The sequence below is a fragment of the Desmodus rotundus genome, chromosome 13 (genome assembly GCF_022682495.2).
Source record: "Desmodus rotundus isolate HL8 chromosome 13, HLdesRot8A.1, whole genome shotgun sequence".
Lineage (NCBI taxonomy): Eukaryota > Metazoa > Chordata > Mammalia > Chiroptera > Phyllostomidae > Desmodus > Desmodus rotundus.
Genome location: NC_071399.1, coordinates 47784355 through 47803725, shown reverse-complemented (window position 1 = coordinate 47803725; position 19371 = coordinate 47784355). Strand labels below are relative to the sequence as shown.

General features: G+C 40.1%; 1 protein-coding gene across 5 annotated transcripts in view; it reads right to left on the bottom strand.

The window, feature by feature from the left end:
- Positions 1-7971: 7971 nt before the first annotated feature.
- RCBTB2 (RCC1 and BTB domain containing protein 2) overlaps positions 7972-19371 on the bottom strand; it is a 54007-nt gene continuing 42607 nt past the window's right edge. For 4 of the 5 annotated variants that reach the window (XM_045202527.2, XM_045202532.2, XM_024569653.3 and 1 more), the window contains exons 11-12: positions 12894-13024; positions 7972-8935 (exon numbers count right to left, since the gene is read on the bottom strand). In XM_045202527.2, the coding sequence (XP_045058462.2) occupies positions 8795-8935; positions 12894-13024 (272 nt within the window). In that variant the 3' untranslated portion in view covers positions 7972-8794. Of the gene's footprint in view, positions 8936-9456; positions 9576-12893; positions 13025-19371 lie in introns of all 5 variants that reach the window. The other variant, XM_045202514.2, reaches the window with a different exon arrangement.

Below are 19371 nucleotides of genomic sequence, written 5' to 3'. Positions count from 1 at the left end.
GCTTATTTGGACCAGGGGGGCTTGAATAGGAGGAATTTCTCAAATAGAAAAAGAAAATAGAGGCACTCAGCGGCTATTTACAGAATTCTCCGCAGCAGCCATGGCCTCTTGCACCCCTACCCCCTCAGACCCTGGACAGTGAACGCGGGATAAGCAGCCCCAGCACACACCTGAAGCCCCGTAGGCGTGCACCCAGAACAGCAGACTGAGCGCCCACACCCTGGGTGGGTGCGCAGACCGATCAATGGCCTGGGTGTGCACAACTGAAACCCCAGGTGGGCCCACACCCTAGTCAGTGGCTCGGCTGCCCCAGGGCACAGGCCCAAAGCCAGGGATCCTGTGCAACTCGATCAACAGCCAGACTGCTGTCAGACAACCACTAGCCCCTGCGCACAGAGCCCTGCAGGGACTACACACTCTCTAGGAGGAAGACAGAAAGCCCAGCAGAGGGGAGCTGCAGGGCTAGGGGAGACTGGAGTACCTGGAAAGACTTGACCCAGTAGGGGGCTTAACTATCCTGAAGGAGCACTCAGAGCCCCTAGCATCTAAGACAGCAAAGACCAAGAAGGTGGAGTGTGAGTTGCCCCTAATTGGTGCACCTCAAGGACAGCACAAGTGGTGAACTAAAGGCCTAGAGGGGAGCAGAAAGACCCTGAGGAACTGGACTTGAGGCTGAACAACAGCTAAGAGTGTGGCTCAGGAAGGGAGAAAAGTGAAACCAATCCCTCCAACGACCCCCTCCCATTTCACAGACAAGAAGAACAGCAGAACTAACCTGACCAGTTTAAAGCCAGCAGAAGACTTTTTCTTTTCTTTTTTTTGCTCCTTTCCCCCTAAATTACTTCTTCCTTTCTGTCCTTCTTTTTTTTAAATTCCTTCTTCCTTCCAACCTTTACTTTATTATTCCTTCTTCCTACCTTCTATTATTTAATTTTTATTTAAATTATTGTTAAAATGCCTTCTTCTTATCTTTTCTCCGATCTTTTTTTATTCCTTCTTCCTTCCTTCCTTCCTTCGATTCCATTTCTATTCCTATTTCCTTCCTTCCCTTTTTTTTTTTCTTCTTTCTCCTTTTCTCACAGGTGAGACAGTAAAACCGGGAGCTCTGAAAAGACCAGAGTTAGACCCTATTAGACCCATAAACGTCAGCTCAAGAAGAGTGAGTGCAGGAGCTTAAGGAGATGGCACCACTGAATCCCATTGGCATTCTACCATAGAAGTTCATACCATAAACCCAGGGAGTGAGAACAGATCAATTTAAGAAGCAGAGGCTAACAAGAAGAGTCTCACAAACAATGGGAAGACAAAGAAACAATCCCCAAATGAATGGAAAGGAGGAAGCCTCAGAAAGAACGCTAACTGAAATAGAAGCAAGTTAACTATCAGATACTGAGTCCAAAGCAATGGTTATCAGGAAGCTCACTGAGCTCACAGACAACTATCAGGAACTACAGGGAAACTACAGTGAACTCACTGAAAACTATATCATCATGAAAAAGAAAATACAAACTATCAACAAGGGCCAAGAGGAAATGAAGAATACAATTCTGAACTGAAGAACACAACAGAAGGAATCAAAAGCAGACTGGATAAAGCACAGGATTGAATCAGCGAGCTGGAGGACAAAGTAGAAGAAAACACCCAGAAAGAGCAAGAAAAGGAAAAGAGGCTCAGAAAGAATGAAGAGGGATTAAGGGAAAGGCAGGACAACATGAAACGTAATAATATCCATATACTAGGGATATGAGAGGACAAGAGCAAGGGAGAGAAAACCTGTGTGAAAAAGTAATGATGGAAAATTTTCCTAATCTGAAGAGACAAAAAGTCACACAAATCCGGGAATCACAGAGAGTCCCAATCAAGAGGAACCCAGAGGCCCATTGCAAGACACATCAGAATTAAAATGGCAAAATTTCAAGACAAAGAGAGGACCTTAAAGGCAGCAAGGGAGAAACGGGAAGTAACATACAAGGGAGCTCCAATAAGGTTAGCAAATGACTTTTCAATAGAAACACTCCAAGCCACAAGAGAATCGCAAATAATATTCCAAGTAGTGGGAACCACAGGCCTGCAACCACAGCTACTTTACCCAGCAAGGCTCTCAATCAACATAGACGGCCAAATAAAGAGTTTCCCAGACAAAAGAAGTCTAAAAGAATACACCTCCACCAAACCAGCTCTGCAAGAAATGCTAAAGGGACTGCTTTAAGGAAAGGAAGAAAAAGAGAAAGAGAGAGGAACACAGGTAGGAAAAAATGGCAATGAATAACTACCTCTCGATAATAACCTTAAACATAAATGGATTAAATGATCCAATCAAAAGACATAGAACAGCTGAATGGATAAGAAAACATGACCCACACATATGCTGCTTACAAGACACACACCTCAGGACAAAAGTCCTACACAGACTGAAAGTGAAGGGCTGGAAACAAATTTTCCAAGCAAACACACAGGAAAAAGAAGCAAGGGTAGCAATACTTATATCAGACAAAATAGACTTCCAAAGAAGGGCCATAAAGAGAGACCCAGAATGTCACTTCATAATACTCAAAGGAAGAATCCACCAAGAAGACATAAACATTGTAAATATATATGCACCCGACATAGGAGCACCCAAATACATAAAGAAAATCTTGGAGGACTTCAAGAAAGATATTGACAGCAACACAATTATATCAGGGGATTTTAACACCCCACTGTCAAAAATGGACAGGTCTTCCAAACAAAATATCAACAAGGATATTGTGTCACATAACAATACCCTAGATGAAATGGACTTAACTGATATATATAGAGCTTTTCATCCCAAAGAAGCAAAATACACATTCTTTTCAAGTATACATGGAACACTTTCAAAGATAGACAACATGGTAGGACACAAAACAAGCCTCAACAAATTCAAGAAAATGGAAATCATACCAAGCATTTTCTCTGACCACAAGGGACTGAAACTAAAAACCAACTCCAAAGGAAAAAACCCAAAACACTCAAAATCATGGAGACTGAATACCATGCTATTAAACAATGGGTCAAGAACGAGATTAGGAAAGAAATCAAAAACTTTCTGGAAACAAATAAATATGAACTCACAGCAACCCAAAACCTATAGGACACAGCAAAGGCAGTCCTGAGAGGGAAGTTCATAGCAATGCAGGCCTACCTTAAAAAGATAGAAACATTTCAAACAAACAACCTAACCCTACGCCTACAAGAACTCGAGGAACAACAACAAAGACAGCCCAGAGCAAGCAGAAGGAAGGAAATAACCAAGATCAGAGCAGAGTTAAATGACATAGAGACTAAAAGCACAATTCTAAGGATCAATGAATCCAGGAGCTGGTTCTTTGAAAAGATAAACAAAATCGACATGCCCTTAAGTAGGGTCATCAAGAAAAAAAAAGAGAGGATCCAAATAAACACAATCAGAAATGAAAGAGGAGAGATTACAACAGATACCACAGAAATACAAAGGATTGTAAGAAATTACTACGAAGAACTGTATGCCAAGAAATTTGAAAACCTAGGTGAAATGGACACATTTCTAGAAAAATATAATATTCCAATACTGAATGAAGAAGAAGCACAAAGCCTGAACAGAGCAATAACAGCACACAAAATTGAAGCAGTAATCAAAAAACTCCCAACACACAAAAGCCCTGGACCAGATGTTTTCACAGGAGAATTCCACAAAGCATTTCAGGAATTGCTAACCCCTATTCTCCACAGAGTGTTGGAAAAAATCCAAACTGATGGAAGACTCCCAAACTCTTTTTATGAAGCCAACATCATCCTAATCCCAAAACCAGATAAAGACACAAGGAAGAAAGAAAACTTCAGGCCAATATCGCTGATGAACATAGATGCAAAAATTCTCAACAAAATATTGGCAAAGCGCAACAGCAATACATTAAAAAGATCATACACCATGACCAAGTGAGATTCATCCCAGGGATGCAAGGATGGTACAATATTCGCAAATCAATAAACATAATGCATCACATAAACAATAGCAAAGACAAAAATGACAAGATCATATTGATAGATGTGGAAAAAGCATTTGATAAGATACAGGAACCATTTCTTATAAAATCACTCAGCAAAGTGGGAATAGAGGGAGCATTCCTCAACATAATAAGGGCCATATATGAGAGACCTACAGCCAATATCATACTCAATGGACAAAAACTTAGAGCTTTCCCACTAAGATCAGCAACAAGACAAGGATGCCCTCTCTCACCAGTCCTATTCAACATAGTATTGGAAGTCCTAGCCACAGCAATCAGACAAGAAAAAGCAATAAAAGGCATCCAAATTGGAAAGGAGGAAATGAAACTGTCACTGTTTGCAGATGACATGATAGTGTTCATGGAAAATCCTATAGACTCCACCCAAAAACTACTTGACCTAATAAATGAATTTGACTATACAGCTGGATACAAAGTCAATACTTAGAAATCAAAGGCATTCCTGTATACCAACAATGAAACTGCAGAAACAGAAATCAGGGAAAAAATCCCATTTGATACAGCAAGAAGAGAAATAAAGTACCTAGGAATAAACCTAACCAAGGAGGTAAAAGACCTGTACTCAGAAAACTAAACAACACTGAAGAAAGAAATTAAGGAAGATACAAACAAATGGAAGCATGTACCATGCTCATGGATTGGAAGAATTAACATCATCAAAATGGCCATACTACCCAAAGCAATTTATAGATTCAGTGCAATCCCTATTAGAGTCCCCATGACATATTTCACAGATATTGAACAAACATTTCAGAAATTCATAGGGAACCATAAACGACCCCAAATAGCTGCAGCAATTTTGAGAAAGAAGAACAAAGCAGGAGGGATCCCAATACCTGATATCAAACTGTACTGCAAGGCCACTGTAATCAAAACAGCCTGGTACTGGCATAAAAACAGGCACATAGACCAATGGAAGAGAACAGAGAGCCCGGAAATAAACCCAATTTTCTACGGTCAATTAATATTTGACAAAGGAGGCAGGAGCATAAAATGGAGTAAAAACAGCCCCTTCAACAAATGGTGTTGGGAGATCTGGACAGCTACGTCCAAACAAATGAAATACAATCATCAACTTACACCATACACAAAAATAAATTCAAGGTGGGTAAAAGACTTAAATATAAGTCGTGACACCATAAAAGTCCTAGAGGAAAACATTGCCATGAAAATCTCAGAGATTCCCCACAGCAACATCCTCACAGACACATCCCCTAAAGCAAGGGACATAAAGAAAGAATAAACAAATGGGACCTCATCAAAATAAAAAGCTTCTGCATGGCTAAATAAAACAGCATTAAAATACAAAGAGAACCAACAATATGGGAAAACATATTTGCCAATGATACCTCAGACAAGGGCCCGATCTCCAAAATATATAAAGAACTCACACGACTGCACCCCAGGAAGACAAACAACCCAATTAAAAAATGGGCAAAGGACTTCAACAGACACTTCTCCAAGGAAGACATACAGATGGCCCAGAGATATATGAAAAGATGCTCAGCATCACCAGCCATCAGAGAGATGCAAATTAAAACCACAATGAGGTACCATCTCTCACTGGTCAGAGTGGCCAACATGAACAAATCCACAAACAAATGTTGGAGAGGATGCAGTAAAAAGGGAACCCCAGTATACCATTGGTGGGAATGCAGACTGGTGAGGCCACTGTGGAAAACAGTATGGAATTTCCTCAGAAAACCAAATATGCAACTGCCCTTTGACCCAGCAATTCCGCTATTGGTATTATACCCTAAGAACCCTCAAACACCAATCCAAAAGAACCTGTGCACCCCAATGTTCATAGCAGCACAATTTACAATAGCCAAGAACTGGAAGCAACCTAAGTGTCCATCAGCAAATGAGTGGATCCAAAAACTATGGTACATTTACACAATGGAATTCTACGCAGCAGAGAGAAAGAAGGAGCTTATACCCTTTGGAACAGCATGGATGGAACTGGAGAGCATTATGCTAAGTGAAATAGGCCAGGCGGTGAGGGTCAAATACTATATGATCTCACCTTTAACTGGAACATAATCAACAGGAGAAAAAAGCAAACAAAATATAACCAGAGACATTGAAGTTAAGAACAATCTAACAATAGCCAGGGGAAGTGGGGAGGGGACAGTGAGGAGAGGGGATTACAGGAACTACTACAAAGGACACATGGAGAAAATCAAGGGGGAGGTTGGAGGTGGGGCAGGGAGGTGGATTCGGCTGGGGTAGGGTGGAGGGATGGGGAGAAAGGCATACAACTGTAACTGAATAATGAAAATTTTTTTTTTAATTTTTAAAAATTACTTTTGATGAAAAAATTTTAAATATACTGAATTAGAATCCTCAAATCTATACTTTGTAAAAGTTTGGTAGAGTATTCTATTGTACCCAAAGATAAGAAGCAATGAAATACATAGCAGTGCAACCCTACACATAATGAAGCCTGGACAGAAAATCTGGATAGATATCCATCCAGCCCTTGGTAACTGTACTCTGGCAATATGGCTGGTGCCTCACTGTAGAGTTTGGTAAACGATCGTCCATTTTGCATCCTTAAATAAACTTATCTCTTCCCTTTGAGCGTTCCAATTTTAATATGAAATTAGTTCATAAAAGAAAGAGGCATCAAGGAGCTTCAGAAGACCCTGTCAGAAACAGCAAGAAAGTGGAAGATAAGGTTTTAGAAGACACTGAAGATATGAAGGTTTTGGTTGGTTACAGTGAGCACAGGAGGCTGAGGAGGAAAATTCAGAAATGCGGACTGTGGTTGTCCAACTGTGAGAACTTGATAGGTGTAGGTAGTAGCCAGGTCTGAATATTTCTTTTTAAAAAAGAAATGTTTATTGATTTTTAAAGAGAGAGGTGGGGTGGGGGGAGAGAGAGAGAAACATTGATGTGAGGGAGAAACATCAATTGGTTGCCTCCCATATGTGCCCTGACTGGGGATCGAGCCTACAAACTAGGTATGTGCCCTGACTGGGAACGAACCCACAACATTTTGGTGTACAGGATGATGCTCCAAACCACTGAGCCACACTAGCCAGGACTATATATTTCTTTGTTGGATATAATAGCAAATCTTCCAAAGAATGAAAACAAATGGTATATGATACAGTTGATTTAAAATAACAAATAACTGAATAAGATTATGTAATTCCAAAATAGAATTATGATTTAGAGGCATCCAGATTACTTTGCTCCTCAAAATAAAGTCTGCAAAAACAGATAAAGGAACAAGGGATTTAAAAGTGACCTCACCAAGAAAGAGTAGCCACAGGCAATAATGTGAATAATAAGTTGTTTATAACTATTTATGTTTTAAGTGGGCTTTGCTCTGATATCTTATTTGAGTAACTGCTTTAAAAAACAAGTTCATATCACATGGAGTTATATATGTGAGATATCTAAGAGATATACATAATCCCTCTTTGGGATTAAAAAATACGTATCATGTGGGTGTAAAGTATAGCATAGGGAAGATAGTCAATAAAATTGCAATAAGTATGTATGGAGCCAGGTACGTACTGGAAATTTGGGATCACTTTATAAAATATGTGATTGTTTAACCACTATGCTATTACCTGAAACTAATACAAAATAACATTGAATGTTAACTATAATTGAAAAAAATTCATCTGCAAATAAGCACTTTATTATCAAATAGTTCAGCACCAGAACAAGGTTTCTAGTTCCAAAGGAGCTTTCTTTACACAATATCATATTGTAAAACAGATTAGGAGAATTTGATGCTACATCCTACATCTTGTTACAGTTTCTCTTTTGCAGTTGGGTAACTTGTTGTGACCTAAAAAGTATAAATTTATCTCATTCTTCTTAATGCTGTACATGAAATGTAAGTATTAGTTCCTTTTCAGCTAGTAGTTTATAATTATATAGCACCAGATTAAGAGTCCTGATTTAAAGTGACATAAAAGCCAACTGACAAAAAACACATAAACATTTTTATTTACAGAGGTAAATCTCTCTTAACACAAAAAAGCGAAGGACATTATGCAATTAGGTAAGGCAGAGGAGCCCAGAAATAACATTCATTCAAAGACAGTACTTCATATTCAGTAATCCCATACAAGAAATCAATAACTCAGAGTAAACAGAAAATTAAAGTTAGCCCTTGGGCCTTTGACAATTCATTTGCCAGCGTATTTTGTGAATTCTAGTTAATGCTCTAAATTAGCCACTACTTCTCAGAACAATGCACCAGAAGAATATGAACCTTAATAGATACAGGCTGTTTTAAATTTGTTTTTGTGCTAATTATTCCTTCATCCAGTATCCCACAAATAAAGCTGTTCTCAGGGCATACTTAAGATTTGTAATAAATTGAGTGCCTACTATATGCAAGGCACTGTGCTGGATGTTGACAGTGTGGTGGTGACAGCATTCCTTGCCAAGTTATCTATGTGCTATCAGCCTGTTGAGTAATGGAAGATTTAGCCAGAATAGCATATGCTTACACCAATACGCCAAAAGTGTCCAATTTAAGTGACTCGAAAGAGGAAATGGTAAATATAATAAGACATTTTAATTTTTTTCCCTGGAGCTTAGTCATGTCTGAGCAGACCATTTAATACCTTCTTACCAACTTTGGACTTCAGCAATAGAGAAGACTGACCACCCTCCTTTTGACAGAACATAAGTATTGAGCCAAATGTAGCATACCATTAATACTATTAAAAATAAGTTATTCTCTGGCTGTTGCAGGGCAAAAGAAAATGCTAAAAGAAATTTCCTGCAGGTGAGGATCAATTTTTAAAGGCTCCAACTCTGCTTGCTTTGCTGATAAAATTCTTCAGGAGATCATGGTCCATTTCTGCAAAGCCGGAAGTTTGTGTTACTACAGTCAAATGGTTTATACAAAACCTGAAGCAAAATTCTTCTAAATCCTAGGAACAAGAACAAAAAAATGTTTTAATAAATTCACATTACCCAATATGATGCAACACAGAATGAAAATTCCCAAAACACACAGGCAAAGGAAAAGGATTAGGTAGCCAATAGGAAGAAATGTTGGTACGGCAATACCTAAAGAATAGTTATAAAACTACACAGCTAATATGAATCTATGCTTATGGAAAATGTAAATAACAGAGTAAAACATTCAAGTTTCTCCATACCAACTAATGCTGGAGTTAGGCACCTACATGTACTGTACCTTTTATAGTGAGAGCATTTGTACTGTTCATTCCACTTTCAATATTTGTTAAAAGTACAATACTCCTTTTTTATATTCCCCTAGGGGCTTTAAATATTTCTACCTGTAAAGAGTTTGTGAGAAAAAAAGTTGTCATAAAAATACAGTAATGCTGGGAAACCACTTCTCTGAAGTCATTAACAGGCCACTGCTCTTTTTCTTTTACAAGAACTCAAAAGATTAGAGTATTGGATTTCATCAGACCCTGCTTACCTTCAGTAATGTTAAGTGGAAAATGCTTTGAGGAAATCTTCACTTTCTCCTAAGAGAAATTCCTCAGATTGGTGTTTTTGGCGTACTGTAATTAATGCATTCTGAGCCAAAGAATAATCCTGTAATAATTCTCTTGATTAGATCTGGAAACTTGAGACAGAATGAAGGTGACTGGATGCTTTTTTGGCCACAGACAAATTAGAGCTAAAGTGAGACCAGCCTGCAGAGACTCCAGTATGTCTTTGGCCCTGGGCTGTGCTGCCATCTTGACACAGCACAAGGTGCTGCCCAGTGGTGGTCAACTTTTAAAGTTTATGCTCTATTAGCTGAAGCTAATTTATAAAAACTAAAGCCCAGAATAATGTCCAAGGAATCATATGTGTACACAGTACACACTTACAATCTTTTCTTCTTCATACATGTGTAGATAATAGCAAATGCTAGAGATGAAAAAAACAGACAAAAGAGCAATAATAACCATGCCAATCAAATTCACAGTATGTTTGAAGTAAAGAAAAAAACTACATGAAGAAAACTTATCTATTTCATCCCTAAACACTTTTGTAGGCTGCTAGGTTCATACTCACGGTATAACATCTCTCAGTCCCAGGTAAGCCCTAAGTCAAAGAACAGGCAAAATTCCACACACCCACTTGATATCACAGCTTGTGACTATACATAAACATGTGTGTTAATATATACTGAGTATACCAATATCCACTTAAAATTATGGACTCTAGCTTAAATTTTTAGAAATCACATTTTTGCCTACAGCACACTGAAATGAAACAAGATAGCAGAAACATTGTACTTTATAAAAACTTATAATCTGTTATAATAATTTAGGTGCAACTATTAGTTAGATGGGCTATAGTAAAATACAGTGCTTCTATAGGCAAAGTTGAACATTCATCATTTAATGATGTGTCAGGCACTATACTAGGCACAAGGAATTGGTTGTGAGCAAAGTCCTTGCCATTCCTAAAGGAGCTTACTTTTTAGAAAACAGACAGATGCAAAGTAACCATACAAATAATTCATATAAATAAGGGAATATGAAAATGTCTTGGAAATTAAGACCTAGTTCAGGTGGAAACACTATGTGCCCACCTTTCTGTTATCTGAGGTAGCCCACTAGAGTACAGTATTATCACAATGGCTTAAACAAACTAGGAAACAGCATGATAATTTTTTTTTTGCCATAAGCATTTTGCATGTTGTATATGCTCAATAAAGCATTACTTGGATGAAAAACAGACATTCACTATGCTTATAAATGTCAGTGTTTCTAGGTGGGTAAGATTTTCTTTTCTAAATGTTAAGTAAAAAAATTTAGTATTTAGAGATACATATAATGTAATCTAGGGAAAGATCAGAAGGAGCTACATGAAAATGTTATGTTCTCTGGTTGATAAATCATTTCCTTTCCAAATTTTCTTTAATAAGCACATTATTATTTATATAAGCAGAAAAAAGGTTATCCTTTTTTCCACCCACCACTAAAATGTCCCTTTATTTTTTTAACCAAAGGAGAGGATATCTTTATATCAAAAAAAAATTTGACTCTAGGAAGTATAGCCTGTTTCGTAAAGATTTAGCTCTAAGACAGGTTTTCTTCCTTTATTATCAAAACAATACGTAGTCACTGTACAAAGTTCAGAAAAAAAACAAGCAAAGATAAGGAAATGAAAATCATCCATGCTCCCATCATCTAAAGATAACTATTGACTACTGTATTTTGCTATATATAATGCATACTTTTTGCCCGAATTTTTGAGGGGAAAAGAAGGATGAGCATTATACTTGGGTATAATGATTAAATGCCATGTGTATAATAATCCCATGTATAATGCTCACAAAAACATGGGTGCGCATTACACACAGCAAAATACGGTATATTTTTCAGTTTTTTTCTTCATAGGTAATGAAGCTGTCTTTTTAAATCAGCTATTTATACACTTTTTAAAAATAGAATCGTAGTTAATGATATATCTTGAATTGCTGTATAATTTCATGTTAACATTCTGTATAGTTTAAACAATCCTCTAGGGTTCACATTGACTTTTTCTAATTTTTCAAAATTATAAGCAATGCTGCCGTAGACATCTTTGAAGTTAATCCTTGTCCAAGTCCATGATTACTTCCTTAAGACAAATTCCTGTATATGAATTTCTTAAAACATTACATCTTTTAAAGGTCTTTTTAAAAAATGTGTTTTGTTTTCCTTTTTATGAAATCTATTGAGGTGACACTGGTTAACAAAATTACATAGTTTCGGTGCACAATTCTACCACACACCATCCGTACCCTGTGTTGTATGTTCAGCACCCCAAGTCATCACAATTTATCCCCCCATACCCTCCTCTACCTTCCCAAATGCCCTCCCACAGCAATCACCACATTGTTGTCCTTGTCCATAATTTTTTTTTTTTGCTCTATCCCTCCACCTCCTCCCCCCAACCCAGTTTATTACATATTTTACCAAATTGTACCCCGGAGTGACTATATCAGTTTGCACTTTCATTAGCAGTTTAGATCACCTGCTGTTCTGAATTATTTCTAAAAACATTCCCCAATGGGACAAGTGTTTTTATTTATATTTTTCATTTATTCATAAATCCATTTCATTCATTTTTCTTAGTCAAACTGCTCATGTTTCGAAGAACTATATATTAAAAGGACTCATGGACATGGACAACAGTGTGGTGATTGCTGAGTGGAGGGGTGTAAGGGGACTAAGTGGTAATGGAAAAAAATACAATAAAGATTTTTTTAAAAGAACTATGCATTAAATATGATAAGCTTCATTCTATGTTACAGAAAATTTCCCCAGTGTATTATTTACTTTCTAATTTTCTTTTTTTTTTGAAACAAAACGATTTTAATACAATGTTTGTAGAAAGCTCAGATTCTTTCCATATTTAATTTGTTGTTCTCATTTACTTTCTAATTTTCTCTGTGGTATTTTTTGGTGTATAACATTTTTTGTTGTTGTTGTTGGTTTTAATCCTCACCTGAGAATATGTTTAGTGATTTTACAGAGAGAGGAAGGGAGGGTAGAGAGAGAAAGAGAGAGACATTAATGTAAGAAAGAAACATCATCCACCGTACATGCCCCGAGTGGGGATGGAACTTGCAACCTTTTGGTGTATAGGATGATGCTCCAACCAACTAAGCCACCCAGCCAGAACCATATAAATGTTTTTTCTCATCTTTTTGAAATTAAATCCATCAATCCTTTCCTTTATGATTTTCTGCCTTTGAGGTACACCCTAATATTATATAAACATATACTAATATATTTTAGCTGATATTTTATTTTATGTGTTTATATTTAGTATTTAATCTACCAAGACTTTATTTTAGTTTGAGATACAAAGTAGACACCTACCTACTTTTTCCAGAAGGTAGGCTAATTGAAAAAATGCTTTTCCTACCTGAGCGTCATACTTCACAGCAGCAGAGAGTAGAGCAATGGCGTTCTCCTCACAGATTCCTTGCTTGATAGTTTGCTGGCAGAGCTTTTTCAATCGGTTTTCTCTGTAAAATGTGGCCAAATCTAGCAATCCTGGCAGAAAGAGTTAGGTGGAGTGACGTCAACCATCCTGATTTAAACTCACTCAACCCTTCAGAGATGATTTTTAAGATAGTCCTTAGGGAAGGCTGTGTGAATAGACATACTGACACACTCTGATCTGAGTGGGTGGCTCTACCTAAGATCATAGTTGAACTGAGCAAATAAGGAGCTGTGAAAATAGCACAGTGAAAAATGGCTTTAATGTGTTTCCTAGAAATAGCCCTTTAATTATTTGTCCACCTGTGTTGCCAATATCTGCTCCTGGGTCATTTCCATCAACACACGTACGTGCTCTAACAATGCTCATCTCTTTAAAAAGAAAAACTTCTCATGGACTCATGTCTGCCTCTCATCATCCTACTTCATTTCTCTGCTCCTCTCTACAGCAAACCTCCAGGGGAGAATTGTCTCTGCTTCCTGCCTCCATTTTCTCAGTTCCTATTTTCACCTCAAGTCATTCCAGGCATAATTCCATCCCCTCCACTACTGACTAACACCTGGGATTAACAGTAATGGCTTCCACAATGCCAAGTCCCAGGGGCTCTTCTCTGGTTTCATCTTACTCAAGATAGACACAGAATTTCATGTGGTTTATGATTCTCCATTTCTTGTCACTTGTATGTGATTTTCTTCTCTTTAATTAGTTATTCTTCAGTCTTTCAGCTGAACCATTTTTTCCTGACTTCCAAATGTTTGGGTGCCCAAGGGTTCAATCCTCAGATTCTTAATTCATTTATTTCCCTAAGTGATTCCAGTCCTATGGTTTTAAATACCATCTATAAATGCTGATGATTCCTGTCATATTATCTGTCACCTATTTTCAGATATTTCAACAGAGTGATATACACATGCCAATTAATTTTAATGGAAGGGAAACTATGAAGTACTCTAATCAGAAATGGCCAGTTAGCATTTGAAAGACCCTTGTTAGGAGCTTCAGATACTGCTACTTAAAATCTTCATTAAACTGTGCTAGAAATACTTTGTTGGTGAAACAGTTTGGGATATTCATCCCAAAATATTGGCTAGAAATATTGTTAGGGTCCTTTTGCCTTTGCATGAAGGAGTTCAAGCATCATGAGCTCAGGAGTCCTTTCCCCTTGGAGTAGTACGTTCACTAGGTCTTCATCCAGTCCTAGGCTGCCTCCTGACCAAAAGCTTAGCTAAATTTTGATACTAGAATATTGTCACATCTACTTCATGCTAACCTTTCACATAAGCTACTTCATAGAGGGCCTAATGGACAGAGAGCTGGGATTTCATCAGTCTTACAATGTTAACTGTTTTCGTATCTGTCTGCTCCTAAGTTTTGTACAGGTAGATGAATCTGGTTGGAAACTCGCTTTCATTGTAACATGACAAACACTAAAAAAATTATGGAAGAAAAGCCTATATGGCCCATTGGAGGATACTGAAACCTTGGGAGTTGTGAATGGCTCCATTGTTTTTGGTCAGTTCTCAACTCCCAAACTCTTAAAACAGCCCTATACAACCCTAAGCTTTAGACTCACATCAACTGATGTGTACTTGCAGAAACTACCCTAACAAAGGACCCTGCCCTGAATCTCTGCTCAAGAAAGCCCCACTTTCTACCTCCGCCAGACATATCCCTCACCACAAGTGTGGGTAAGGAGCCATGTACCCACTCTTAGACCACATTTTGGGTACCTGGGACCCGAGAATTACCCACCTAGCTGGCCCTGAGGCCACATGTATGAATATTTCCTTCCCTCTAAACCATGATACCAATGTACAGACCCCAAGGGATGGCCCAGGCTGAGAGAGGATGGAGCTTGGACATTCAAACTGGGGTGCCCACCAAAGTCATTGTGATGGAGGATGTAGCTGGTGGTGGGAAAAGAAAGGCAGCCAGCTGTAAGCCTTTCCATGCCACTGTATTCAGCACAGAACTCCAAGGAGTACCACAGCTCTAAATTCCATCTAAAACTTAAAACTTATTGGCCTTTCAGTTCCCAATGAAGGTATACTTTGTAGGGTATGAGGATTGAACATATCTGAAGTCTGTTAGCTTGATGTATAACTTGGATGTCTCATAAAGCTGCTCACACTCCTTTGACCTTTCAAACTCAAGAGCAATACCTCTCCATCTTCTTCATCTTAGTGAATGATACTTTCATTAACCCAGCCACTCAGGCCAATTACCTCAGAGCAGTCATCCTTCTCTTTTTCCCTTACAACCCACATCCCATCCACTCACAAATCCCATCAGCTCCATCTTTAAAATATCCAGGATCTAATCTCATCTGCTACAGCACCTAATCCAGGGTACCATCATCTCATACCTGAACCATTATAATTACTGATCTTTTAAAAACAACATCACTCCTATGATAGAAACTACTTGTTGCTCCCCCCACACATGCACATTCGCACATATGGGAATCCATTCTCCCTTCTTCCAAAACCATAGAATATTTAGCTGAGCCATGGCCATCTGGATATGACCACACTTTTCCCCAACCTCCTTTGTGTTGAGAGCTAGGAAAGAGGGCTAGACAATTATAAGCATTGCCAAGCAGAAAACCTCTTGAAGGTCACTAGAATGGATAAGGAAGAGAAACAACGTCAGCCGAAATAAGCTTATCAACAGGAGACAGGCAAAAGTTCCTCCTGACCCCAGAGCTATGCAGAGATAACCGCAACTCCCGCTTCTGTAGCTTGCTTGCTTCGCACTCTATAAAAGAGCTAGCCTGTGAGCGTTCGGCGAGACTCCCCTTTGCAGCCTTAATGGGCACCCTGGGAGTTCTCCCCTGCACAGGTAAAAATAAAGTACCATCTAAGTGCACACTCCACACGTCTCCATTTGATTTTCTGCTCGTGTTCGGGATACAACATTTGGAGGCCCCAGCGGGATCTCCCTTTTGGGAGTTTGACTTTCGGAGACCGGGTGGACAGTTCGAACTAAGTAAGTAAGTTGTGAGGATCCTCTTTTGGTTTTGGTTTTGGTTCTCCGGAGTTTGCCCTGAGCTAGTAGGCGGGATGCTGCCGGTAGCCTACCCAGAGGTTCGGAAAATAGTGGGACGCCACTTTCCTAATATAGGTTTTGTTTTTGTGCCACGCGGCCTCGTCGTGTTTGTCTGTGTTATGTTGTTGGAGGTATGTTATTAATGTAGTGGGAGTGAGAGTGTGATTGTGTCTGTGGCTCCACCAGCATCAGCCTACGGAGCGTGCGTGGGCCCTAATCTGCGGTTCCTTGGTCTGTCATACAGCATAATGGCTGGGAGTTTAACCCGAATTCTACACGGGCAGCCTTAGCTAAGACAGACCCAAGTCCTCGCGAGAGAGGCCAGGCGGGCGAGGTGAATTGTCATTTCTGTTTGTCTCATTTTGTGTGTTTGTCTCAGTTACGTGAAACTAACCCTTGTGAAAATAGGACAGCGGGAGTCCACCCCGAACTCCCCCCTTGACTGCATCTTGAATAACTTTTCTGATTTCCAGCGCCGTGCACGTGGCTAAGGGAGCGTGCAGGTCGATCCAGAGTTCTTGCGGACTCTTTGCCAACTAGAGTGGCCGACTTTTGGTGTCGGATGGCCTGCAGAGGGGATTTTCAACCTCCCTGTATTGTTTGCAGTTCGGGCCACAGTTTATAGAGCCCCACACCCCAATCAGATGGTTTACATCGATGTGTGGGTAGACATAGCCACAGACAAGCCAGGCTATATTCAGAAATGTCTAAGAAGGAGTGCCTCCCGCGGAAGAATGGTTCTGTTAGCCACAGGAAGAGGAAAACAAAAGAAATTCCCGGAGCCCTCCGCGCCACAAGAGTGGAGGGTGCCTAAATTCTACCCCCCACCACCAGGTCCTGGGGAGGATATGTTAGACCCTTTGAATGCGCTCCCTCCCTACCCTAGGAGGGAAGTGCCGCATTCTACCCAGCCAGAGGAGGGAGGGACACTCGTGAGCCCTCCTCACACCCGAGGGGGAACTAGATAAGGGGAGGAGGCTCCAGTACCCCCAGCACCTCCGGTGCTTCTGCCACTCCATGAGGCACCGCTGGGACCAGATGCCCCTGCCGGAGCACCCCCTCGGTTGATATATGTTCCTTTCTCCACTAGTGATCTGTATAATTAGAAACACCAGAATCCCCCAGCAGTCCAGTTCCTGAAAAGCGCAGCCCTGAATCCAGCCACCCTGCTGCCAGCCCCTGATCCAACCATCATGCATAGCTGCCGTGAAATATTAGAGTGGGTCACAGGCATGCGCCCACACTTGCGGGATGAGGCATACAAAAATCCAGAGCTCACTTTGTTCTCGGATGGCAGTAGTTTCATTAGGGAAGGGCAGGGGTACGCAGGGCCTGCGGTAACCACAGAAACTGAAGTCATTTGGCAGCAAGCCCTGCCAAAAGGAACTTCAGCCCAGAGGGCGGAGTTGATAGGGCGTTTGCAAGGTCTAATCTTCAGAGAGCTGCAGGATGTCCCTGCATATCTAGGGACTTTGAGTAGAAGATCCCTGTACTGGTAGGGACTTTTGGCTGCCACGTACTGAGTTTAACTACTGAGTTTAAGTACAGTCCTTCCCAGGGTGGGAAAGGAGCAGGGATCAAAAGTAAACTGTAGTTAAATCTAGATAGGCAAAAATATGTAGAAAGGTTGTGAAAGTTTTAAACCTAGAGGAAAGGAAACCTCAACTACTTGTTTTCTGGTTTTATGGGAATATGGTTTCATTTTGCTTCCGTTTCTGATCAGAAACCCCCTGTATCTGAAGACCTAGTTACGGTCACCTGAAGACCTAGCGAAGGTCGCCTGTAACGGGTTGGAGAGAATGCCTTTGCCACTCGGGACCCAGGAAGGGTCATTTGGGCCTAATGTGTGTTTCAGCCTGAGGCAAAAGGAGCATGTCTCTGCCAAGAGACCGGACCTGAACGGCATGTCTCTGCAGAGGCCCCAGTGGACACACTGGTGCAAGAGGATGCTTCTACCTGTGTACTGTTCTTATAGAACTCTGTCTGTGTTTTAGATTTTGCTCTGTATCTGCTCTGAAAAGAAAATTAAAGATTCCAGGCACAGTTAAAACTTCACACTCTGTAGGAAAGTGAACAAGGGAAAGTGCAAGATATGTAAATGAAGGTGTATGAAAGGATACAGAAGGTTGGTAGATGTTGCAGAAGGTCTGTGGGAAGCTGTAAAGATAGAAGAGGGTTTGTAAGAAGGTGTGTAAAAGGATATAAAAGTTTGTGAAAGTTTTGGAAAGAAAGTATGTAGGGCCAGTAATAGAAGGTATAAGGCATAGAGATGCAATCTTAGTGGATATCAGAAGGAAAAGGATTTTCCTTTGCACTTGGTATTTTTCTCCCTACCTGATGATCCCTCCAGAACTTGGCATTCTGAAGGAGTGAGTGATGACGTAAGGTTTCTCTGCATAAATCCACTAAGACCAGTCATTAATGGTGGTTTGTTAACCGATACTTTGACTGGAATGTCACACCTGAAGGAGGCATGTCTGGGTTCTGGTTGTCACCAGCAAGCCCTGAGGAACTGGGATTGACTTGCGAAGCTAGCAAAAGCCCACAAGAAGACACCTGGTACCTTGGTTGATTGTGCGGTTCATGGCAGTCTTTCAAGGGAAGGAACGAAGGTTGCTTTCCTGAAAGATGGCTAAAAAGGAACCTGTAGGCACAACGGAAGCCTCAAGGATTTAAGTGAAACAACTGGTACAGGCAAAGCCAGGTGGCAGATGTGTGGCTCTGCTTCTGTGCCCCGAGGGGCGGACTAAAAAGTCAGTCTAAAGGTTCCCCGAGTGAGTTCCAGTGAAGCGAACTTAAAGATCATAGGTGATCCAGGCTGCTCTTGGTGTGTTTATGCAAACAAACAGGCAGAATTAAAAGTTGTACCCAAAGTAGTCGCTTTAATAACAATGAGGGTGATCTTAAGGAGAAAAATCATGGTCTAAGGAAAATCACAATGCTCAGTATTGGATATTGGAATCATGCAGCTAACTGTCTTAAAAGTCTGTTTTCAGCATGGATGAAACTGGAGAGCATTATGCTAAGTGAAATAAGCCAGGCGGTGAGGGACAAATACCATATGATCTCACCTTTAACTGGAACATAAGCAATAGAAGAAAAAAGCAAAAAAAATATAACCAGAGACATTGAAGTTAAGAACAATCTAACAATAGCCGGGGGGGGGGGTGGCGGGGGAGACAGTGGGAAGAGGGGATTACAGGAACTACTATAAAGGACACATGGACAAGACCAAGGGGGAGGGTGGAGGTGGGGGAGGGAGGTGGGTTCAGCTGGGGTGGGGTGGAGGGATGGGGAGAAAAGGCATACAACTGTAATTGAATAACAATAAAAATTTAAATGTAAAAAAAAA